We start from the raw sequence: 25,521 nt of genomic DNA on the forward strand, positions 1-25,521 counted from the left end.
GAGATGGTTCAGCCCACTGTGGGCTCCCAAACCATCTCTAGGCAAGTGGTCCTGAGCTGAACAAGAGAGAAAGTAAGAGGTTATCCAGAGAATGAGTCAGAAAACCATGTCTGTACATGGTTCCTGCCTCCAGTTTACTGTCTTGAGTTCCTGCTCTGACTTTTTTTCAATGATAGACTATGACCAGGAAAGTATATGATAACGATTAAAATAAACCTTTTTTTACAAGGTTGCCTTTGGCCCAGTAACAGATAAGCAACCTAGAATGAGGACTAACCACTCATTTACTAGAAGATTTGAAACCGTGAGCCCAAACAGGCTTTTTCTAAGTTAATTGTCTGTCACACCAGTGGAACATTGACTAACTCAGGAAAGTTTGTCCTTGGTGACCTCTAATTGTATCCTCTCATTCTTCATGCTTCTAAAATGAACATAATTTGGCCAAAACCAATTTCAAATGGCATCATCTATAACTATAGCTGGTTAATAGTATCATTGCTAATACTGAGTTAAGAGATCAAACACAAAGTAGGAATTCAAAATATATTAGTGAACAAACATATCATAAAATATTAGAATATTTTACGTCTTCTGAAATGTTATCATGCATCCTCAATTGTAATATGACTTGCTTCATATATACAACACAACCTTCTCCCAAGCATAGCATTGTGGAGAAAGTGGAATGAGTCTCACCACCTACCTTCTCGGTACTTGAGCAGAATGTCCCAGAGGCTGCGACGGGAACAAGGGTCCACCCCACTGCTTGGCTCATCCAGGACCACTGTCTTTGACATGCCCATGAAAGCAATGCCAATGGAGAGCTTCCTCTTCATGCCTCCAGAGAGAACTCGAGCTGGCTTGTGTTGATGCTGAGTTAGCTCTACTTCATCAAGAGTTCTGGAAAAACAAGGATGTTCTCATTCTCCCTGAACACCAGAAAGCTTTTCTCTGGGTTTCACATAGCATATGATGGCTTACAGTGCCTGGGGTCTTTATAAACCATATAGGGGTCTTATGTCAAGAGTTAGGTGTGCTGGGCATAGTAGCATTGCCCTTTCAGGTGGACAGATGATACCATGTCATTGAATCAAGCATGATGTTAGTCATGGTATCTGACTAACTACTATGTGTAGAGTACTTTGGTCAACTCTCCAGAGAGGCATCTCCTATCTTTCACTCAGGTCTCCTGCAAAGAAGGGGCTGCATTCTTCTAGTACAATAGGGGAAACAGTCCATTAGCAGAACAAAGCCCTGGGGTTTGCCAGAGGCCTTGAACTCTCTGGACCACTCTACATGAAATTTTTATGACCCCCTCTAACTGACTATATAATCATTAATTTGTAATGATGCCCTGTGCCAAGTAGAAATCATCAATTATCATTAATATTAGAATAATTCTTCAGTTGTCTTTCAGTCTTGAGATTTCTAGATTTCAGAAAACTGGCAAAAGACATTTTTGTATTATTTTCCTTACATATTTTCCCACATATTTTGATCATATTCCTTTCCCTCCCCCAACTTCTTCCGGATCCTTCCTATCCACAGAACTCTATATTTTTCTTCCTTCCTGAAAAAGATAATTAGACAATCAAATAAAAATTCAAAAGGCAAAAAACACAAAAGCAAGACAAAACACACACACAAAATTATGGAGTCCTTTTTGTGCTGGACAGTATACAGTGAGTAAGAGACTTCGGAACACTCAGGGTTAAATGGGATGTCAAAGTCCTTTCCTCAAAGTTCAGGAATCTATTTAAAAGAGGGAATAACAAGATTTTAAGAGCCAGAGGCAAGGGATGCCTCCAAGGAAACAACGCCTTCCAGACACAAGAGGACTGGTGCACATATGAACTCGCAGAGACTGTGTCAGCATGCAGAAGACCTGCACAAGTTCAACCCAGAAAATACCTCAGGATGGAGATGGGAAAGTAGGCCCAAAGTTCCCACCCCCACCACCAACTACAAAGTCATTTGTAATTGGGAGCTGCTAAGAGAGGGAAAGTGTGTATTCTCCAATAGAACAACACTGGGTACATCGACCACACTCCATAGCAGGCCCCGTGCTCAGGAGTAGTTGCTCAGCAGAAAGACGTTTTAATGTGGCAGGTCCTACTCTTACCTCTTTTCTCATACAGTCCCAACACCACTGTGCGTTAAAGGCCACACGATGGCTACATACTCTCATTATTTACTTGAAGTCTTTCCATTTAAATGTTTTCTAACCAGCAAGAGTAGCGTCCCTTCCTGTGAGTGACAGGCCTCCCTTAGCACTTCCCGACAGCCTACAACGTAAGGGTCACTCTGCAGCAAGCAAGGAGAAGGCTGCCAGTCAGGTGCAGGGTACAGGAGGATCACAAGGGCTCCACACAGCTGAGCTTCCAGAACACTTGGCTCCTGGAACGCTTCCAGATTCCTAGGAAAGCAGCAAGTGAATGACAAGGACTTCCTTGTCTGATGAATAAGGAAAATTTTCTTGTCAGTTTCATTCTTTCTCCTCTTTTCTGCCTGATGCACGGAGGGTGCTCGAATTAGCTTCTTACTGTCTAGTTTTCAGCCAAGAGCCAAGGCAGTTTGTGTTTAATCCAAAACTGAGAGAATCCCTCCTGCCTGCTAAATTTCTACCCAATCTCAGGCCAGACTAAATAAAGCGTTGTTCTCTAGGTGTCACCATGGTTTAGAGGACCCTGGCAGGAAGGCAGAAAAAGGATGGTTCAGTTCATCAAGTGCCTGAACTCTGTATTCAACCAACTTTCCATGTGGGTCCTTCTAACACAATGAAGGACAGACTCCCATTAACTCCCTTTGAGTGTGTATTAATGACAAATGAGGTGGCAAAGAAGATCCACAAGAGGACAAGTTTAAAACTCTCAATTGCGTTCAAACTTGCATGTGCTTAGAGCAAAGTGCTTATTGTTTATCTCTTCCATGGATAGTGCTAAGGGCTTGTATCACGTATCTGCATTCCCTGGATCCCACGTGGATGGACGTTGTTGATGACTGAACCCCAGGCATTTAAATCAATGAGTACAATACCAGCTAATGTCAGTAGAGTCAAGAGATTTGACTATTCTCCAAGTACAGCCATATTGTAAGGACTGTTGGGCCCTTGGGTATTTTCTGAGGACAGTATATGAAAGCCTTCCTCTGGGGCTGAAGTGAGATTCTATTGCAAAGCCTGGTCATTCCTAGCCTGCTGGTTTTAGAGCATGCCAACATGTTTAGAACAGACGTAAGATCAGAGAAAAGTAAACCATTTATAAACATTGTCCAAGTGTTTTGTTTTCTTTTGTTTTGTTTTGTTTGTTTCTTTTGACTTTAAAGTCCAAGATGACTCAAAGGCTAAAGTTTTTCTAATTATGGAAGTTTGACAACTCAAAAGAAAATGGATAATTCCTATTAATTTAAATTTCTGATTTCTCATTTAAAACAAAAAAATTAGCAGGAAATCTCCCTAATAAGAACATAGCTAAGCAGCTCGGGAACTGGAAAACATTTTTTTTTCTCATATCAAGTCCCAGGTATGTGCCAAAAATGTGTTTGGAAACTTCTCTTCAATTATTCATTCATTTATTCAGCAAAAGTTTATTGAACCTGTACAATGCATGGCACCTGTTACCTACCTACTAGGGGCTGAGAAATAAATCAAATTTTGTCTGTGATTCAAGAGACTCAGAGTCAGGTGGAAAAGCCAGATAAGAAATTACAATGAAACACAAAGAAGCTAAGTCCCAGGTTCTGCTGGAATGCCCTCTGACTTTAAAGGACGTAGCAGAAAGAGTTGGCCAGATGGATAGTAAGATTTGGCAAGGTGGCAATGTTTGAGTAGTGTGTTCCAAAGAAGGTTGTAAAACAGTTGCCAGGACTTAGAAAGAAATGAATGACATATGCAAAACATAACAATAAAAAAATCCTATTCTCTCAGGAAAGGGGAGGCCACACAATGAAGCATAGATAAGATGGAACGAATGGCCCTGAGTCAGGTCTTATATCTGTCATACACCCTCTCTTTCTAGGTCTAAATGTAGGGCAGGTGACTCATCATGACTTTCATTTTTCCCCACTTTCTCTAAAACTGTTAGCCTTGACACCAGGTTACTAGAAACTGACACTGCTACCATATTGCTGCCATATGACCATCCTGGGTATATTCTTAGGCTCTCCTAGGTTTACTTTCTTGGAATTCTTAGGAATTTTGCATGCAACATAGGATAGCCCCTCTCTGCCTCCACTAATGGCACTTACTCCAGCCAAGCACACAGCCCTGCCTCTAGCATCTCACTTCTCCACATCCTTTACTGACTACATCTACATAACAACTGTATACCCTGCAGTCCTTTCACTAGAGAAAACTCAATTTTCATTCTCTCTCAATCCCTTAAAGCTTTCTTCCCTTTAGCCTTAAGTCCATGGTTATCAACGAAATCATTTTGCTTACATTCCTTTGTTTTTTTATTCCTTGATACTCTGTGCATATATAAATGTATTTTCTTGGATTGCATACCCCAATACTTCCTCTTCTCCCCCTCCCATAGAACCTCTTCTTCCTCTAGCAAGTCTCTTCTTATTTTCATGTGGTCTTGCTTTTTGATTCCTTATTTGTTTGGTTGTTTTGCCTTTGTTTCTGTTGTTTGTTTAAGTCTACCAAGTTTCATTAGGGTTGCTGGCGTGAGCGGGAGTGAGAGGGGGTGCTATTTACTGGAACATGGGCTACTGCTGAAGAAAATAACTCCCCTTTCTCCAGCAACCATTAATTTCCTGCATCTCCTTCAGGAAGAGCAGGGCCTCATGAACCCCTCCCATATTCATGGTAAAAGGCTGACAGGCTTCATTTTGTGTAAATCTCATGCAGGTAGCCACAGCTGTTGGGAGTTCAGATGACAACATTTCATGGCACACCCTCTCTGTCTTCCCCCTCTGATATTCTCCTGTGCTCTTTTCTTCGATGCTTCTTTACATTGGTAGAGATAAGACAAACATCCAATGTAGGACTGAGCACTTGACAGCCACTAATTCTCGGCCCTTTGATTAGTTATGAGTCTCTGCATTGCCCTTGCCCACTGCAAAGAGAGGTGTCCTTGCTCATGGCTGAGAACAGCACCACTCTATAGGCATTAAAAACAAATGTTTAGAAAGCAGTGTGACACCACATCCATTTAACAAAACAACAGCATGAGATTCTCCTATAGGGTCTGTGACCTCCCTAGCCATGGGCTCTTCAAAAGGTTTCCAGTTTCCAGATTCAGGCATAAACTCCCTCCTGTGGAATAGACCTCAACTCCAAGAAGAAAAGTGGTTGGTTACCCCCATAGCCGTCATACTCTACTGTACAACAGCCATGGCTTGTCTAGCAAGTTGGTACTGTAGTTCTCAAGTTTTATGCTAAATAAGACCACTGATGGCTGTTCTTCCCAAGCAGCTTGAATTGCACTCTCCAGCACTATGAAGTCTAGTAAGGAGAGTGGAGGATTTTAGTTCCAACTTCATTTCTCTGTGTCCTGCAACCAATTAATGTAGTGTCTTCAAACAGGGAGTCTTGCCATCTAGTCCTTGTGTTCGACTATGAGCCATAGCAATAGTCGACATTGTTTTAGGGACCTCTGGGGTATCCCTGACAGATAACATCCCATACCTGGCACTGGGAGCTTTGTTTAAGAATTTACGTTTCTAGTAGGATTGTTGTTCAGTTGTTCAGGGAACGTCTGTTCAAACTCATATCTTCATCTGCATCTCTATCTTTATCCACGTATGTATTCATGAGAGAGGTTCTCATGTATCTCAGGCTAATCTCGAATGTATTATACAACAGAGAATGACTTTGAGCTCTTAATCGCTCATCTAGCCTCTGCCTTCCAAATACAAAATTACACCATGGGGAACAATTCCCAGCATAGGCACACTTAACTCTAAAATAATGCTGAAAACTGATAAAGGTTCCAGACACTCTGCCTTGCCTCCTACTACCTTGTATTACTGCATCAACTATGCTCTCTAGAGAGATGGTCTTTAGCTCCTTTACAGGGTCCCTTATTTGCCCCATAACCAGAAATGTTCCATCAAGCAATCTCCTCTCTAACTCCATCCAATCATTCATTCTCTTCTGGACCATTATCAGCAGTGACAGACATGATGCTACAACTCCTATTATTCTATAACCTCACTTGCCCAATATGGCATCATTCTAGTTCTCTGCTCCTATTGAAAAAAAAAAAGCTGAGAAAATGTGCTTTTACTATCTTCCTTTGCCTTCTCTCCTTAAGCAACCTAGAAAGACCTCCATCCATCCCTAAACTTCTTTTTTAAAGCTCATTAATTGTGGCCATGTAGCAAAACAATGATCAGGTATCAGGCTTCATCTCACTTGACCCAGCACAGAATTAAAGCACCGAACCCTCCCATCTTACTTAAGAGGCTAGGATCACTTAGTGGTTGTCCTTCTTCCCTGCTCCACTCTCTTTTGGCCAGTTCTTCCTCATCTGACACCATCATCAGGTTACTGTGGACATGATTCAATCCATCATTTTCTCCCTGTTCCACTTTCACATACTGACCTCATTTTATACCAAGATAACCTGTCCCCAACCAGAGTTTCATAATGTCCACCAGAATTCTTGTTAGATACAACACAACAATACAACATCTTAATGATTCCAGATCTAAAGATGGTCTTCTCTTGGCTACTCTTATCTTCCTTAGACCAAAAGAGGAGAACAATTATTATCTGCCTCTTGACAAGTGTTTACTTCACAGATTCTACAAGATCTGCTACCTCCCTTGAACTTGCATGTTAATGAATTCAGACCTTAAGGAAAACAAGCTGTGTTACAGAACACTAATCAGAAGTATGTTGGCTCGAAATCAGATGTTTTCAGTTTTCCCTCCCTCTAATTGAGAACTACTGTCCTAAAACATGATCTCATTCTGATTGCTTTTGTGTAAATTGGCTCTGTTGCTAGGTAACATGCTGTGAATTGATAACTGTTAAAGGTTGCCTGGCACCCAAATAAGAAAATGAAGTCTAGGTAGCACTGTCAGGAGCTTGATTTAAGCCCCCAAGTCTCAATCACAGTAGAATTCAATGTGGCTCAACATAGACACAGATTTTCACATTTAAATAAGTGTGTAGACTCTAGATTTAAATATATATGCATCTATACTTGACATAAAAGTAAAACAGTTACTTTAGTGGGGGCAGAAGAATACAAGAAAGAGAGAAAGGGAACAAAATGATAAAGGGTGTAAGTGAAAAGAAGCAAAGTACAATGGCAAGCATATATAAAAAATGCTATAATGAAACTCATTGTTTTGTATGATAACTAAAAATATGCAAAAGAAATCTTAATTGAAACAAGTGATCTACACCTTTATAGTAAAAAGGAATATGCTGTATGCAGCCAATTGTATATCTAGTACATATGTCGTCCATACAAAGCATAGTTCTTTAGTATGGAGGACTAACTCAAGTCGGAGATGGTTCTTAGTACTACAAATTAAGCATGTTCTCTGTATGTTGAAGAGATAATTGTTATCTACATTATTTATGCTATCATTCACGCCAAAAAAAATATTATGGTGTGAAGACAGAATATCATTTTACAGCAGAGAACATTCCAATGTGGTGAATTTTGAGAAAGAAGGGAGTGGAGAAAGAAATGTTTATACAAACTTTGTGGTACCATATGCCACTTTCCACAAGGGCTCCTGTCCCTTGAGGATTTTTTTTTTCCATGAGTTTGAATTTGATTTGCATTTGACCCTCAGAGAGTGAGCATCTGTCCAGGGGGACATTTGATTTGTTTTACATATGCCCTTGTCATAGCTGGTGTCTAAACACAGGCAGCTCTCAGAAGTTGAAATGATCTCACTACCCAGCTCTTCCAAAAGTGAGCAAAGGAGACCTGTGCAGCAGTGCATTCCTCTGAAGCACTCTGTCACTTTCTACTGAAACTTTGCACTAAGAGACCTTCACAAGGAGCTGCAGAGGGATTTCCCCTGATGCCCTGCTCTCATTTCTTGGCCCCTGAGACATATGCAAATTCCATATTCTGGGTGCATGGTCTTGTCTTGTTTTATTTCTAACAAAAAGTCAGTAACACTAACTAGCCCCATCCATCTTGAATCTTGTATGACAACTCTGCTCAGTTAAGACTCTTCAGAGAAGCTTTAGAGGAAGCATCCACAAAGAGCTGGGGTTCCCTCAGCCCCTTGAGATATCTACGAAAACATTCTAAGGGACATATCTTGACTAAATTTTAAAGCTACTACCACCTGTATTCATTAGACCCACTTCTCAGGCCATCAGAATGTTCACAGGGCTAGGTACGCTGTAGTCAAGGTAGTATACTGAAATGGCCTGGAAACCCTTCCTTCCCTACACCAGTCTTATCACCCTAGAAGCCTCAGGTCCAACATGCTGCAACCCTGGGTAAAGCATCCAAATGCACCTGGCTTGTAAGAGTGACCAGACCGTCACTTCCCTGGATGAGTTGTTCATCTCTCTGAGGATCAGCTACCATGTTTGCAAATTGGAGACAGCCTCCATATTGCTCCAGTAGGATAATTTCAAATGGGAACACAACATATTCTCCATTCCCTGAGGTCTCTCAGGATCCTCCACTGGCCTACTATTCCCTCAGCCCCTCTCTGTTCACTGCTGCAAAACAAATCTTCCCCATCAACCCATAATTCTACCTGTCTTCTCCTTAGTTTCCTATGTGTCCCCTTTTCCACTCGTGTCCACAATCATCCTGTGATGTAGCCCATACTATTCTTCAGGCTGTGGGAGACTGGAATAATGTGATTTCTGCCTTTGTCTGTTATTCTAGCTTTATTAATAGACTTTCTTTGTTTTGGCTGATACCGACAAGGAGTCAAACAATAGCAGGGGCTGCTGCTTCTCTGTCTTTCCTGAGACTGTGCACCTGCTGGGGTGTAGAGAATCTACCTTCCAGACCTCAGACCAATATCAATCCTCAGCTCACTCACATCTACATGCCTGATGAATCTGATGCTCTTTAGTATGCCAAATAAGGATCTTTTGACCCATTTCCTTGTCTTCTTTTGTATTTTGCTTATTCAAGACACATAGAGGCTGCCTTTATTTCAGATATGTCCTTCCTAGCCACACTCCCAAGTTACCTCATTTCTTCCCCCATTTCAAAGACAATACATATAAATCTAGTTCTTTTCAAGAAAAGCCTTCTCTAAGATCCCCCCCCCCACTTTGTGTTGGTTCTGTCATGCTTCTATGTATAAGGATCATTTGCTGTTTTTTTTTCTTCTCGTATTTATAGAAACAGGTAATACTATTTAATATCTCCGTGTTCTTCACCTACATAATTGGGAAAGGGGGGAAAGGAGGAATAGTAAATTGTTTACTAACTTGTTGACTTGCTGCTGTAGCTCCTTTTTGGTCCACCAAGGTGCTTTTATGGAGGCAAAGAGCATTAGATGTTCCCGCACAGTGAGGTTGTCCAGGAGAACATCCTGTTGTGGACACACCCCCAGCTCTTCTCTGACCTTGGACAAATCTGTCTGCAGGTTCTTGCCATTTATGATGATGGTTCCAGAAGTGGGAGGAAAGAGCCCCATCAACATGGATCTACAGAGAGCAAAGATCAGCACCAACAACACCTGGATGCTGTGATCATTAAAAAGCCCCTTGGATCCTAGGTGGCCTGTGCAGCCTATAAGGAACTCAGTCCTCCTGTTGGCCAGCTTTTCACATGGTCAATTAAAACATCAGGAATTCCTGGGAATGTTGGAGTATCCAACTGTGAAAGGTGGGCATACGAATGCGCCCTACCTCCCAGGGGAAACAGTGTGATTGTATTTGTCTACAGTGTTTCAGACTTGGGGGATGATCTGAGTAATATAGTACAGACATAATTCCATTTACATGGAACTCTAGGATAAGTAAGTGAATTTGCATATAGTAGGTCAGTGGCCCCTTGGGAGCTAGGGCCAAAGGATAACAAAAGAAATATTGAAAGGGAACAGAAATGGTCCGTATCTTCACTGTGGTGTTTGCTCTGACATTACATCTATATGTCAACCCTCGATGAACTATCTGCATAACCATGTGACACTAACTCTACAGAAATTATCCCTTGAAATATTCAATTAGCAACTCTGTTATCACCATTTCCAAACCTATTTAGAGATTATAATAAGGTAATAACTGTAGTGATGTATCAGTATCCTTGGGAGTTGGATCCAGTACAACCCACTTATACCAAAATTGAGATACTCCAGTTTATTGTAAAAATAATAATAATAATAATAACTGCATGCATACAGTCCATATAATCGTTCTATGTATCTAAGTCATCTGTATATTATATTGTTGAACAAATACTGAAAAGAAAACTAATATCTGTACATATTTAGGGCAGATGCAGTACTTTTCAGATAGTTTTGATCTATTCTAGGCAAATGCATGGGAATGGAATTTGCGGACACTGAGATTGCACTGTATGAACTCTGTATAAGTCTCAAAGGTGTTTGTTTCAAATGGTAAAGATCCAATTTAGTAACTGGCTCTCAGGCTCCAAGCACTGCCAGTAAGCAAGAAGGAAGCACTTCAGATGACTCTGAATGTACTCCAAATGTCACTAAAAGCCAAGTAGTTACTGAACCCTGAAACACACAGGACCTTCAGATTTTATCCTCATCATTTAGCCAGACGAGCACACCAAGTTTTCTTCATAAAATACACGCGTTAGCAAAGGCTCACTGAGTTATTACTTGCATAACTCAGACATTCCCAATTTGCAAGTTCTAAGAAAGGAGCAACTGCCAGCTCTGTTTCAGCATGCAAGGTACAAATGCAAACATTCCATGCTCTTTTCTTTTGATTCATTTCCAGGGAGAGCTTTCTAGAGCTCCACAGAAATTATTTTTCTGCCTTTCTTACTAAAACTGAGGCCATTTCTTTCTCATCCTTCTTACTAATCATACGTTAGACCTGTGCACATTTGGTGAGAAAAAGAATAAGAAGTGATTTGTTCAAAAGATACACTCCATAATTTTGGCAGTTAGCCTTAAATAAGGCACTGTTCCACAACCAGCTCAAGGCTATGGATGTTTGAACTCTTTTTTTGCTCCCTCTAGGGCTACATGATTGAATTCTTTAATCAAATCTGGAACTATTGGATCCAAATCCAAAATCCAGGACTTAGCAAGAAAAGGGCTAAAGGAAAAGAAGATGAAAAAAATAAAAAGAAAAACTATTAAAGCTTGCAAAGATTTCTCTGCTTTTTTTATAATTATTCAAACAAAATTATACTTTAGCAAGTGTCAAAAGACTTTAAAAGATTTTTAAAAAACATGATGTATTATCTTGTAGGAAATGAAAACTGTTGGTGTATTAAAACATATCCATCCACCTTGCCCCTTGGAATCTACTCCACAAATCTACTCTAAAACATGATTGAGGACTACCAGGGGAGGTCTTTGTATAGAGAACTTGTTCTTTCTTTTCAATATTTAAGCTCTATATTGAGATCAAAGCAAAACAACAGTAGAAAAATAAAAATGGAAGGAGAAGCAGAAAAGAGTAAGGATGAAGGGGAAAAGAGAAAGAGAGAGAAAAGAGGAAAGCAACCAGAAAATAAATTCTCTAAAATGGGACACACATGACGGTGGTTTTCCCTGTGCCATTGGTCCCCAGCAGAGCCGTGATCTGGTCTCTATAAAAGGTGAGAGTGAGTTCCTGGACAGCTACTTTGTGATCTTCATACTCCTTGGTCACAGATATCAAAGCCACTCCTGGGCTACTTCCTTCCATCTCTCTGGGGCCATTTTGCTGTGAGAGTCCTGTGTGGAGAATATATGTTCACCATGAAAAGATTTCAAAAGCTAGAAAACAATGCCAACACTATCAAATCATCTGTTCTTTTGGAACAGGATTCTAGCTCTGGGAGGTGTGCCAAGCTCCACAGCCTTCATTATCAAAAACAATAAGCAAGATATATAATGGTAAAATGGGCTGAAGTCACTGACAAGACTTTGATCTCTTATGATAAGAGAACCACTGTATAATGAAATAAAAATAGGTGCACACAAAGCTTTTTGTAGACACAGACAGTAAGCAGACTAGTTACACACCAATGTCCACAGGAAATCTTTTCCTGACATATAACGATAGGGACTGGTTGGGTATATTCTAAGTTTGCTAACTCATTTATAATCCACTCGGTTAATTAGAATTTAAAATTACTTTCAAATATTCACTCAGAATACAAATCCAGCATGATAGCCTCTAGCTGGTCCATGGTGGCCCAACTCCAGTTACAGGGGCTTCCTTGTAAATGGCCCTTGTGTCTGGCCCACAGGCAAAGGTTATTATTGATGGATATGATTAGACCTGCTCTCCTATATTTAAGGACTTTTCCTGCCCAAGTAAAATGTGCTGGCTTTAAGAGGAAGTGATATTGCTATTCACAGAAGTATTATAGAAGTTACAACATGTAAAATTATTTTCAAAAAAAATATGTCATACCTGGTACAGTTGCCTGCTTTTCCTTTTGGTTTTCTTATAACTGTTCATTTTGAATTTTAACCAGTTATAATATATGCATAAACATAGGTAATACATAGAGAGGAACATTGTAAATAACAGATGATACAACCATCCTCTGGTTCCCAGGCTTATACAGACACTACCAGGGCACTGCAGCTTAGCTCTGTGGTCATTGCAGAGCCCAGAATAACCCAAATGTGGGAGCCTTGGAATCTGTATGAGATGAAAGGCTCACATGGAAGTAAAACTCAAAACTAACCAGAGAAGATGTATCCAATAGAGCGTCTCATTACCCACCTCTGTTGCCAACGTCCTCATTGAAGAAAAACAAACCAGAACTCAGAGAGCACCGCCTCCTCCCCATCAGACCACATATGCTTTTCCAATATGATGCAGTGAAAGGGAAATACCATGATTTCCCTAAACCAAAAGTTCCTGAGAAAATAAGATATGGTTAAAATAAGAATAATCACTTCTTTGCCATGTACATGAAAACTCTGGAGTAGATTACCTTAACTAATCTGTATAAAACATCATTTCCTGCTAATAAATTGCATTACACATCACATATATAAACTGGTCATACTATGGGTTAGCATCTCCCCTTGAAGTTGACCCTAAATATTACAACTATTAACTTTGTTCAAGTTACAGCTATCAGCTATCCTTCTTCAAATCTACTTCTCCCAAGAGACCTTGAAATGTACTAAGTAAATAAATAAATGCTTGGTGCTCCAACATTATAGCCCCTTTCTACTCCCACTGACCCCTGGGATACTAATGCTCTTCTTGGACCAGCATTTGGTGCTTCCAAGGGTTACTAGATAACTCATGCATGACCCTGAAGTCGGTGCCCGACAAAAGTATTCAGTGAGAACTTCTACTAAGGATAATTTATAATGCTAGCATTTCCATATGAAACATATCCATGTTCTTCAAACACATTGTCCAGGCTTATCTCAGCCCATTTAGCATTCACTTTCTGCTCATTTCATTCGGAAAGGAATGAAAGGGCCTCTGATTATTATTAACACATCTTATTCTCCTGTAGCATGCACATTGTAGCCACAATGTGATGCAGGAACCATACCTGAAGGCCTAAACTCTACCAGTGACTGGAATATAAAAGGCCCAAGGGAAGAGGCTTCAGTATTTTGACCATTCAGCAGAAGAAATAGAAACGCTTACATTCTCTAGGCAGAGTGTTCAAAAGAGTGCTCAAAGGAAGGAGTGGGGTGATAGCAAGGACTAGTGCTGGTTCCTGCCTTTGTGTTTACTTCGGAACCCAGATTTTTTTTTGTTGAAATCCTAATCCCTAACACTTCAGGACTGAGTGTTTTTAGGAATGTAATCTTTAAAGAAAGTAGTTATGCAAAAGAAAAAAAAAAAAGAGTCAAAGGGTGAGTCCTTTTGTTTGTTTGTTTTTCCTTCAGTAGAAGAAATTTAATAAATGTCTTTAAAAGAAAGTAATAGAAAAATCATCATTGAGCAGACTATTTACATTTTTTATGTTGTTAGTTAAAATAAAATTAGAATACTTCCTCTTTCCTCCTTCCTGACTCTTCAAGCTATCCTGCCTCAAGCCTCTCTCAGCCCCACTCTCAAGCTGATAGCTTATTTTTCATTGACTACTGTAATATGCAGATATAGATGCATATGATATATGTATAGATGGAGACAGGTAAAGATGATCGAGGTAGATACAGATACGTTTACAAATATACATAAATACAGTCTGCTGATTTCCTGTTTGTTATTTGTGTATATATAGTTGCATTGTACAACCACTAAGGATGTTCATCCCTTGATGAAGTTAATTCTCCCCCAGCAGGCATTAATTGCTTGTGGTTGTTTGTCTGGGGGCCCCCTTCTTCCTGGCTAATATGTCCATTGGTATTGGTATTGTTTCAGATTTGTAACCGTTTCTAGAACAGAGTGCTTCACAGCAGACTTTCTAGTATTCTGCCCTACTTCTGTGATGTTTCATGGTTCACAGACACACAGGCTGTGATGTAGATGTATCTGTAGAGGCTGGGCTCCCCAGGATGTCTTCACCTCTTCATTTTGCCCAGTTGTAGTCTTCCATGGTGATCTTTCATTGCTTTAAAGAAAGCCTTCTTGGATGAGTGAAGGTAGCTTCACTTCCCTGTAGGTATAGTTGTTGAGCAGTGCTCATTCACAATAGTTAGGAACTAGGGACAACCCAATGTCCTTCAAGACATGAGTGGGTAATGAAAGTATTGTATATATACACAATAGAGTATTATTTGGCTATAAAAAATGAGATCAGTCATAAAAGTTTCAGGTAAATGGATAGAGCTAGAAAAGATCTCATGGAGTGAGGAACAAAGACTCCAAACACCAAATGCTGCATGTTCTCGTCCTTGTGTGGGTTCCCAACCCTCAGATGTGAGTATATAACCTGAGTAACTACAGAAACCAGACAGGTACAAAGGGACAAGTGTGGGGCCTTCTGGGAGGAAACTATCAAGATATAGGTGACATGAAGTAGAAAGAGAAACCGTGGGGAGCAGATTCCAATCAGGTGGAAGAAAAGGGTCAATAGAGAAGGAGGAAGAAGGGACAAATGGCACTCAGGGTTGTTTGATAAATCCTTAAGGAATCACTTATTTATGTAAAATTATACATGATACACACACATAGGATATATATTTAATATTATATATACTTATACTATATATGTGTATGTGAATATATATACATAAATAGTATATATATGTGTATACACACACACACACACACACACACACACACACATATATATATATATATATATATATATATATATATATTTTTTTTTTTTTAAAGGATGTTAAGGCACTTGGGCTGACAATGATCCTCACAAGAAACATAGACCCATAGACTAACAAAAACCCCAGCCCCAGGCATGAGAAACCTCCTTTTGAATCATTGGTTGAGGTAGTGCAAGCAACCCTGAAAACAATATAGATCATCAATGAAGCCCTTGCTTGCTTGCCTCTCAGAGGTTAAGTGCATGCCTCTACTGCTAAAGATAGCTCACATTTAGGACACAGGATTCAGGTGATTCAAGAATGATCTGACAGAAGACAAACAAACAAACAAACAAACAGCTTCTGCCTGCAGTCTAGCATTCATGGCTCCAGGAAATTCAGTGCAAACTGCCAAGGAAAGAGAGCAAATAAACAGTCCTACCTACCCAGATGTAGCAACCCCTGGACTGCAACAACTACCAGCATGGCAAGGTATGCAAAAAGATGCAGTAAGTGGCACTCCTATGCATGTCAGTAACAACCAACAGCTGCCTAGTTGGGCTTGACAGGAAAGAAAGCATGGCTGTTCATAGAAACTTAACAAATGTCCAGGGGCTAGTTAGGCCATGGACCTTCAAGAAGCATCTATTTCTGCCACTGTGATAGACTAGCATAACTCCTTACTACATTCTAAGTCTTATCCTACTATCTGTTTCATTTTTTAAAAGTAGATAACAAACATTGTGAGGGAAGATCATATGAGCTCTCAAGGAGAGGACAATCACCTACAAGTCATGCCCTGATACCCTTATCTCAGACTTGTAACCTTCAGTATACTCTGGGACATTCTTTGTTGGTAAAGCCCCAGTCTGTTGCACTGTGCAAAGCCATGCAACTCCTGCCTTATCCCCGAGGTAGAAGAGTCTCCTAGACAAGAAATGTGTGCCACAGCAGTGTCACACTGTTTATTTCTACCCCAGGAACCATCCAGGAACTTTAACCACACTTATTCACAAGTCGAAGTACCACCAGCAAGCTAGTCAATTACCGCATTCACCTGCCCAATAGAAACAGGGATAAAGGGGCTTATCCAGCAACAGAGTGATCACTCTGGAAGCTATTCAGTGGCTGGCTTCTGTCCTCACCTTACCTGTCTATCTGAAAATATAACACAGATATATCAGCAAAGTGTACCAGCAAGATGACCTTGAGATGTCCTTTCACACAAGGTTCCCTTGACTAAGTCAAAAAAAGGAAGGTCACCTCATCTTTGAGTCCCAGCTTAACTGCAAATTATTCAATAAGCCTCTTCACACAGAAGCTTGCATGAATGATGCATTTGTGGAAACAAAAAGAGGTAACAGGCAAACAAATATAACAGGGAATTATTGCACATTGGCCAGATGGTGCCTCTAACCTCCCATCTTGTGAAGTAGCCATGATTCAGTAAGTGGCTCCTTATGTCTATGTGTTCAGCCATCACTGGGGACAATGGGAACGGAACAAGTCAGTAGCAGGATTCAGGTACTTCAAGCACTTCTAGGTTTTTAAGTAGCGGTTAAAGTTCTAGATGTCTGAGTTGAAGACATCTTCTGTGTGTCAACAGTTGCCATTCTGTTGTTTATAATAGGAAAGGACAGAAGTTAGACTTTGAAAGTAAAATAAATTAGGAAACTCTTAATTTCATTTAATGAGATGTTGTAGCCATTCGTATTTTTAAAGATGTGGCTGGATGACATTCATTTTTTTCAAACAGAGGGAAATGTGTTGATGTAATATGAACCCAGTGATGTGCAGAAAGGTATCAGAAAAGGAATGGAAAATGATATTATTATTTCTGGTTGATGATGCTGAAGACAAATGAATATTTTTTTTCTGCTTCTTCAAAAAAAAAAAAAAAAAGTAAGAATGTTCCAAAGATTTTACAATCCCAGTAGGAGGTCTGTGTGATAAATTACAGCTCACATTTCCAAATCAACAGGAAGAACAGCCGCTCCATGCACCCTAGAGGTGAACCCAGCTGTGACCTGCCTGTTCCAGGGAAGCAACAGAACATCTTCACACACATGGACAGGTGTGGGGGCACTGTATAAAAAAGAAAGTCAAAAGGCAAACCAAAGCTCAAATCCACTTAAAATACACATTACAAAGACATTTTCACAGAATGGCTCTCAAAGAAAGGGTCATGATGCATACACACATAGGTGGATGCACAAGAATACATATATGCATACAGGCATGCACACTTGCAATTCTGCACTATTTAACAGTCTCCCCCTTTCAGGATGAGTTCATGGAAGTCACTGCTGCGAATGGATAAGGCATGCTTCCTGGGGAGGAAAAGGAGGGACTTGAGACTCTCCCCAGGGACACAGTGCCAGCAAGCCAGCCCAAAGATGAGCAGAGCAAATGAGGATGCAGCTCAATGCAAGAAACCTGAGGTGACCTGAGACCATAGCATCCTGCTTAGCTCTTCCCCCAGTTTCATCTCTCTGTTCCGAAGAGATGTCAGTCATATTCATGAAATCTCCTTCTGCTGGTTCAAGGCCACACAAATGGATCAGAGCCAGATTTCCTTCCTTATGACTTTTGTGTGAGGGAATATGAAAAGCACAACAGAGACAAACTCAGCATAAGAGAGCATTGCAATGGCAGTGTCTCCATAGATACAGAGCAGATGCAGGCCCCTAAGCAAGAGGAAAGGTCTGAGAAAGCAAAGGCAGAAGGGGACAAGAAAGGGTGGCTAGAGTTGGCAAACACACAATTCAGATGCCCAGCTGGAGTTGAAATTCAGACAAACAACACATTAAGTTTGATTACATCACCCAAATGTTTGCAGTTATGTGAAATTTGAATTTAGCTAGGTCCCCTTATTTTACATACGTATCAGACTCTGCTTCCCACACTAATGAGATTGAAACAGAAAGCCAGATATGAATTAAAATTATGGCAAGTCAAGGTCATCTGAGAGATTCAAGACATGGAGCTCTTTTCCTGTAGCATTTGAAGTCAGAAGAAACTCAGTATGGGAGGGTTAGGTCCATCTGGACTGTTTTTAAGAACTGTAACTGAGGTCCACACAAGGGTGGATTGCAGTGGGTAGATTGGGGGATAAAGGAAAGACATAGGAAGGAATTATATGACCAAATAGTCCTGAATAGGAATAAAGAGACTTGAGCTAGGGTGCTGGCTTTGGGAACGGAAAAAAGGGACAAAAATATGAAAGGATGTTCAGTTAAAACAAAGGATAAATTGAACCTTAAAGGTTGACTCTAATTAAGTCATCACAGGCTTAATCTGCAGTCTTTTTAAATCCTCTTAGAGAATCGATTCTTCTGATCCATGTGAGGGTGACTGCCTCTCTGCTCAGGTCTGTGATTTGCTTTCTCTTAGAAATATGAATTTCCATGCATACTCTAGGAGTATGTGCACACTGATCACACTGCCAAGTGCACAATAATGTGTGGGGAGGTCTTGGTGTGTGTTGAGCTAAATCCTTCAAGTGCACCATCCACTGGGTTATGGAGGAAGGGAAGTTAATTAGTATCATGTGCCCCTCCCCTTGGAAATACTTCCCTTGTCACTACAAGGGAAGACGGTAATAAAATCAGGTGGATGGGGCAGAGTCAAATGTAAGTGGGAAAATATAAAGAGCTTGTGAAATGAAAACAGAGAGAATAGATACCATTCATGAGTTCTCAGAAAGCTTAGCCTCTGACATGAGGCTCTGCAGTCTGGAATGTTTTCTGATGCCTTTCCATAGGGAATCAGAAGGGTTTGCATCAGACCTATGATTGCTATTTAGCAAAGTAAATGAAGTGAAAGCATTTCTTTGGAGATTGTTTATGTGTAGGGGTGCATGAAATAGACAGACAGGCAGGCAGGCAGGCAGGCAAGCAGATAGGGGCAGAAAGAGAAGAAGTCCATATACAAAGAACTTTCTGCACACACAACACTTTCAAATTGTAATTTCAAATATGTTGAAGTTCTCCTTGGGGTATATTTTATTAGTATTACTAGTATTAGTAGTAGTATATGTTATATCCATTATCACTGTGTATAGTGAGCAACTGCCTTTACAAAGATACCTTTCTGCTAACAAGTCCCAGAGAAGTCAGTACAGTATGCTACCCAGGGCTACTGAAGGAAAGCAGGAATGATCAGGAGGCAGAGGAAACAAGACAAAAGTGTAAATATGTACCTGAGCATGCTTTTCAAGGGACAGAACCAGTGAGAAAGGGTATGTATGTTTAGAATTGCTTGGTCTGTATGATTTCATTGGACTAGGGCCAAAGGCTATCTCCAGTTTTCTGATATTTGAGGGAACCAGAGCAATGACAGGCCTTGAGTATGCATTGCTCACATCTGCATCGATGTGACCCATTACTGTTGATGAGATGTCTTAGTTACTATGCTGTTGCTATGATAATATATCATAGCCAAGATCAACGTATAGGAGAAAAGGATTTATTTTAGCTTTCAGTTTTAGAAGTGATAGAGTCTGTGGTGGAAGAGAGGCACAGTAGCAAGAGGGTAAGGCCATCATGGGCATCAGGAATCAGAGAAATCACATTTTGCCTGCACACAGTAAGCAGAGAAAGAGAACAGGAAGTTGAAGCAAGCTATAAACCTTCAAAGCCACTCCAATAGCATACTTCCTCCAGCAAGGCTCCACTTCCTAAGGGTTCCATAATCTTCCCAAACAGCGCCACCTACTGGGGGCAAGTTGTTCTAATACATGAGCCTATGGGGAACATTTCTCATTTGAACCACACCAGTGGCCCTTGTGGCAGGTAGAGTGCTGGACCCATTGTGAAGCACGCCAATCATCCCCCTCTTCATTCTACTGAAGAAATATTAGGCTTTTCCACAAGGGCATGGAAGCAAATGGAGGGAGTGACATAAAGTCAGTCAGATAAATACAATGAAAACACCAATGAGAGGAAGCCAGAGATAAAGGCAGACTTCTGCTGCCACCTGGTCCCCATGTACAAATGGTTTCAACCGGGTTGGGATTCACTTGAATGATGGCTCATCTGAGGGTGGGAAAGGTCTTCAATGGGAAGGGGGGGCTCACTACCTGGTGGGGTTACTTTACCACTTGATGCTTAGCAAACTGAAGAAGAGAATTGGAGAGCAGCATTTTTCTCCTTTTTCTTAACAAAAAAAAATGTATCTGCTGGAGTCAGAATCTGGAGAAATTGAGTATAGATTTTATTTAGACTCATACATTCACATTTGGCCAGATTCTGCACGGTTCCTTTGTCAAGTCAGAGAGGTAAGAAGATTTGGCTGTTGATTTTTACTTCTCAAATTAGCCAAACCCAGGGCTTCTTGCACAGGGCCAATATACGCTGAGGGGAAGCCACTGCTTTAAAAGCATCATCTGAAGAAAAGCATACATGTGGCCTTCAGAAAGAAAGCTTTGGAAAACTCATATGTTGGAGTAACTGATATAAAATCCACCTATTATTCTTACTCATATGCTATCCACAATACCTCCCCACTTAGTGTCTCTGTAGTACATCACTGCTTCTGTGTCTAGTCCAACCCATCCTCTATGTTAACTCCTACTAGAAATAAATTTCCAATGAGTTGAAGACTCTGGATCCTGCCTGAAGCCGCTGTCTTGGGATGGACTTCCAAGGCAAACGGGCCATTTTCTTCTGCTCATAATCATATATTAAAAATCACTTGCCACTTCATCTTCATGTTGCAATTAAATACCACCTTATTTTATATTTAGTTACACAGCTAGGCTTCCTTGTATGTTTACTTCATTTCAAGATAGGAGAGGAAGTAAGAAAACTATTTATCTTGAAAAGAAGCTGCTTGATTGAGAACGCCTAGAAAATACACCCGTAGCCCTCTAAAGATCTAAAGCTTGTCAGTATTCCTAACAATTCTCCTCTGGTTATTGTTGTCATAATTTGTCAAAGTTGAAAACAAGTGCCTCTGTCCTTTTAAGATATATGAGCTGCCACCTCTAATTTTTCCTTTAATTTTTGAAGTTGACACATTGGCAATTTCATGATATATAGAGGGAAAAAAAAACATTTTTGCCATTTGCTTCTCAATGTCTTTTATTTTCAATATTGTGCTCTAAATATTTTAGTGCTGTGATTCTGCTCTGAAATAAACTACCATGTTCCTTCACACCTAAGGGATGAAATTGCTAATGCAACTACAAAGAGTCCACAGCTTGAATTCCCTAGGACCTTGTCAGTCAAAGGTGGCTTGCCCATGCTTTCATGCCTTTCTTTACATGGAGAAGAATCCAGTTTAGCTGGGACTCATGACCCAACCAGGGTCCCAGAACAGCTGCACAGTCCCAACAAAGAAAAGGTTGAGACATTCTCCCAAACAGGTGCTTTGGCATGTTGAAGAGAGACTTAGAAAGCAGATGGCTATGTTGTTGGATGTGGTAAGATGAGAGCAGATTATGAGATGTCTCTAAGCTCCTGCACGTCAGGGGTCGAAGCTTCAGGATGGGGTGCATGGAGGTGAGGGCTGATGTCATACCCTTAACGTAGTAAGAAGCACTTGAATGAGGCGCATGAGTGAATAAAGAGCAAGAGTTGATTACAAAGGAGCCAGAGATGCTGGCTGAACTAGTGTGTTCCAAATGCCAGGCACCATAGCAAACACAGCACAGCTCACATGGCATGGCATGGCACACACAACACACACAGCACAACACGGCACAATACAGCATGGCATACACAGCACAGCAGACCAGGAAAATCCCAATAGCAAGCCAGCTTTGGCATTTCAATCTGCCCATCCTTAAGGAAGATGCCTGTAAGCCCCAAGCTGACCTGCTTTAGATTTTAGGGGAGAAAATATTCTCTGCTCCTACCAAAGTGTGATGCTCTCCTGATTCAATGCCAATTTCTTTTAGTGCTTTCACATCAACACTAATCTTTTCCAAGCCTGGTAGATACCTCCATAAACTTAGCCATACTTCCCTTTCTTCTCAAAGGAGTCTTATGTGTGGACACTGTTGTAACATTAATCACCTACCTTACGGCTGGAACTTCTTAAATTGCAATGAAGTATATATGATCTTTATGTGCACACTTTATATTCACACCACTGTTCTAACTTGGTCAAACCTGTCTTCAGATACTCACTCCTATGGCTCCTGGAAGTATTCTGTCCTTATCCATCAGCCCCAAACAGAATCGTCTTTATTTGGATGGTTCATTTCATCCAAAGCTTGTTCAGGCATCAGAATTGCCTTCCTTGCTCTGGTTAAATAACAATCCTATGGACACACCACAGTCTCTAGAGTTGTTCATTTGCTGTTGGATCCTTGGGCTGCTTTGACCACTGACTTCCTGTGAATAGCATTATATGACTAGGAATGTACAAATACCCATTGCAGACATTACCTTCAATTCTTTTTGGGTTTAGTCTAGAGTGATTTCTACTATTCCAAGAAATGTCTTCTGGTAGAATCATTTGTTTCCTTCTTCTACCCCAAAAGATCATTTCAACCCCTCCAGTGACACTCATGACTCATTCTCCAGATCCCCTAGAAAGCCAGTGACCACAGTCATCTATCTGCTCCCCACCCTGCTCTCAGGTCTCTCCTTCTGAAACTGCTTTTTTATAAAGGATTGTTCTGACTGTGTTCCTAGATGGTGATCAATGGTGCCTAGAGCTAGTGGAGGTGAAACGATTTAGGAACATGAAAATCTTATATTAAGACACCCAAAGTCCAAAAATGAGGGGTCCCATCCATCTGCAACATCAGGTCACACATGCATCTTTAGAAATGAGAAGCAAACCAGGAGAGTAAGAATGGGCATGGATGACACCTGAAAGAAGGAAAGAGGGGCCACGCCAGAAAGTACTGGGTCCTGTCAGCCCTCTTCTTCACCTGAGTGGAGGGCTAAGCATACACTCCAGACTCAGAGAAGGCATCTTGAGATTTGGGAATGGAATTAGAAGCTTCATTTCTAGAGAAACTCATACTATAATCCCTGTGTAATGGTTTGTATATATGCTTGGCCCAGCGAGTGGCACTATTTGTGGCCTTGTTAGAGTAGGTGTGGCCTTGTTGGAAGAAGTCTGTCACTGTGGATATGGGCTTTAAGATCCTTGTCCTAGCTGCCTGGAAGACAGTCTTCTCCTATCAGCCTTCAAATGGAGATATAGAACTCTCAGCTCCTTCTGCACCATGCCTGCCTGTATGCTGCCATGTTCCCACCTTGATGATAATGGACTGAATTTACGAACCTGTAAGCCAACCCCAATTAAATGTTGTCCTTTATAAGAGTTGCCTTCCTTGGTCTTGGTGTCTGTTCACAGCCCTAAAACCCTAACTAAGACACCAGGTGACTGAAGAGAATATCATTCTCTCTTTCAAAATCTATTTTAAATTACATTTATTCATGAAATCAATGTAACTCTCCTTTGATAATGGATAAAGATATAAGGAATTCTTTGATGTATATAAAGCAGAATATTATTCAACCTTGAAAAAAAATATCCTGTCATTCAGAACAACAAGAATGAAGCCAGAGGGTGACATTATATCCAGGAAACTACAATGCAGAAAGACAATGCTACATGAGACCATATGCATGAGAAATCAAAATTAGGCACAAAGGGCTCCAGGAGACGGTGGCTTTTTTTGGAGGGGATTAAGAGATATTGACCAAACCAACACAAAGTTTCAGTGATGTGAGATGAATAAGTGCTTCAGATGCACTGTAACATTGTCCCTGCAGCTAACAACATTGTATTGTGTATTCAGAAATTTGCTATCACCTAACATCACACTAACTCTCAACATGTATTTTGATCCATGATGGGTAGTTGTGGGCCTCACCCCAGACACTTTAGTCTGCTTCTCATCTACTAGACCATTTTGCATTGTGAAAGCACTACACAGTCCATTTGTGTAGTTACTACAATCTGGCATTGTTACCATGTTTTCCTTTTAGCTTATACATCCCTACACTAAATATCATCGTTTTTATTACATTGCCTGCCAAAGGGAGAAAAGGTCACATTCTATATATTCATAACCAAAACCTTCGTGTGACATTAAACCTTTCTGTAAAGATACATTTTGGTGTTTTTTATTTTTATTATTTATTTTGAGATTATAATAACATTTTAACATTTCTTTCTTTCCCTTTCTCCTTCCAAACCCTTCCATTTACTGTTCCCTACTCTCCTTCAAGTTCACGGCTTCCCTTTTCACTAGTTGTTATTGCATACTTATATATACATATACGTATACATATGCATATAACTTGTTCAAGGAGTTTGCTGTAAGATTGTGCCTCCTAATTATATTGATTGATCGACTGATTGATTGATTCAGGGTCCTCTAAATAGTCTTGGCTATCCTTAAATTCACTATGTAGACTAGGTTAGCCTTGAACTTATGAAAATCTCCCTTCCTCTGCCTTCTAACTGTTGGAATTAAAGGTATTCGAATATTTTTTTTTCTGTTTTCCAACAAGTTATTTGTTGGTCATTTGATAGCATTTCTGTTGAGATCCATTTTTTAATTTTTAGCTTTAGAAATTTAACTTTTATATAGCTATTAAACTTTTATAAGCTTATAAGTTTTCACATAAGTTTATTTGAATGGTTTAAAATATTTATTTAAATCCTTATATAGTGGCCTTTATTGATTTTTTAAATGTTTTTGTTACGTATGTGTTTGATGTGCTCTTAAGAAAGGCCTTTCTTGTTTCTAAAATCTTGTTTCTAAAATTCTAAAATGCATTTTCTATTATTTCATTATTTTTGGTGTGATTTGTTGTTTTTTGTTTTGTTTTGTTTTTTGTTGTTTGTTTGGTTAGTTGATTTTCTTGTAGTTCTGGAAATCAAATCCAATAATTTATTACACACTAGGTTAAGTTCTCTGCCACTGAGCTATGTCCCAATTTCCCTCCCTATTTTAATACTATTCATTTCTAATAAATTTACAAGTGGGAATTTAATATTTTTCTCCATAGTAAATCTAATCATTGAATAGAGAAAACTGTATACACATAGGTGGGTTACTCAAGTTTCTGGTCTTTCCCCTTGTCTATTTAACTCCTACCCCACCGGTGGCCCCTAGTGCTGAGGAGAGAATCCAGGGTTGTGAGCATGGTAAGGAGCATGCAGCTACTGAACTGCACTCTGTACCCCAACTGTTCCATCTTATGTTTTGTTTAAAGTTCATTTTATTTATAATCATATATGTACATTTGTGTCAGTGTCTGTGAATGCAAG

At 40.1% G+C, this 25,521-nt stretch overlaps 1 protein-coding gene across 2 annotated transcripts in view; it reads right to left on the minus strand.

The window, feature by feature from the left end:
- The window catches only part of Abca13 (ATP binding cassette subfamily A member 13), a 439,574-nt gene that overhangs the window by 212,260 nt on the left and 201,793 nt on the right, over positions 1-25,521 (minus strand). For both annotated transcript variants that reach the window (XM_076938134.1, XM_034509530.2), the window contains 4 exons: positions 12,821-12,958; positions 11,637-11,817; positions 9,383-9,601; positions 704-900 (listed from right to left, as the gene is read on the minus strand). In XM_076938134.1, coding sequence (XP_076794249.1) covers positions 704-900; positions 9,383-9,601; positions 11,637-11,817; positions 12,821-12,958 — 735 coding nt within the window. The remainder of the gene's footprint in view (positions 1-703; positions 901-9,382; positions 9,602-11,636; positions 11,818-12,820; positions 12,959-25,521) is intronic.

The sequence above is a fragment of the Arvicanthis niloticus genome, chromosome 7 (assembly GCF_011762505.2).
Source record: "Arvicanthis niloticus isolate mArvNil1 chromosome 7, mArvNil1.pat.X, whole genome shotgun sequence".
In the NCBI taxonomy this organism is placed as follows: Eukaryota; Metazoa; Chordata; class Mammalia; order Rodentia; family Muridae; genus Arvicanthis; species Arvicanthis niloticus.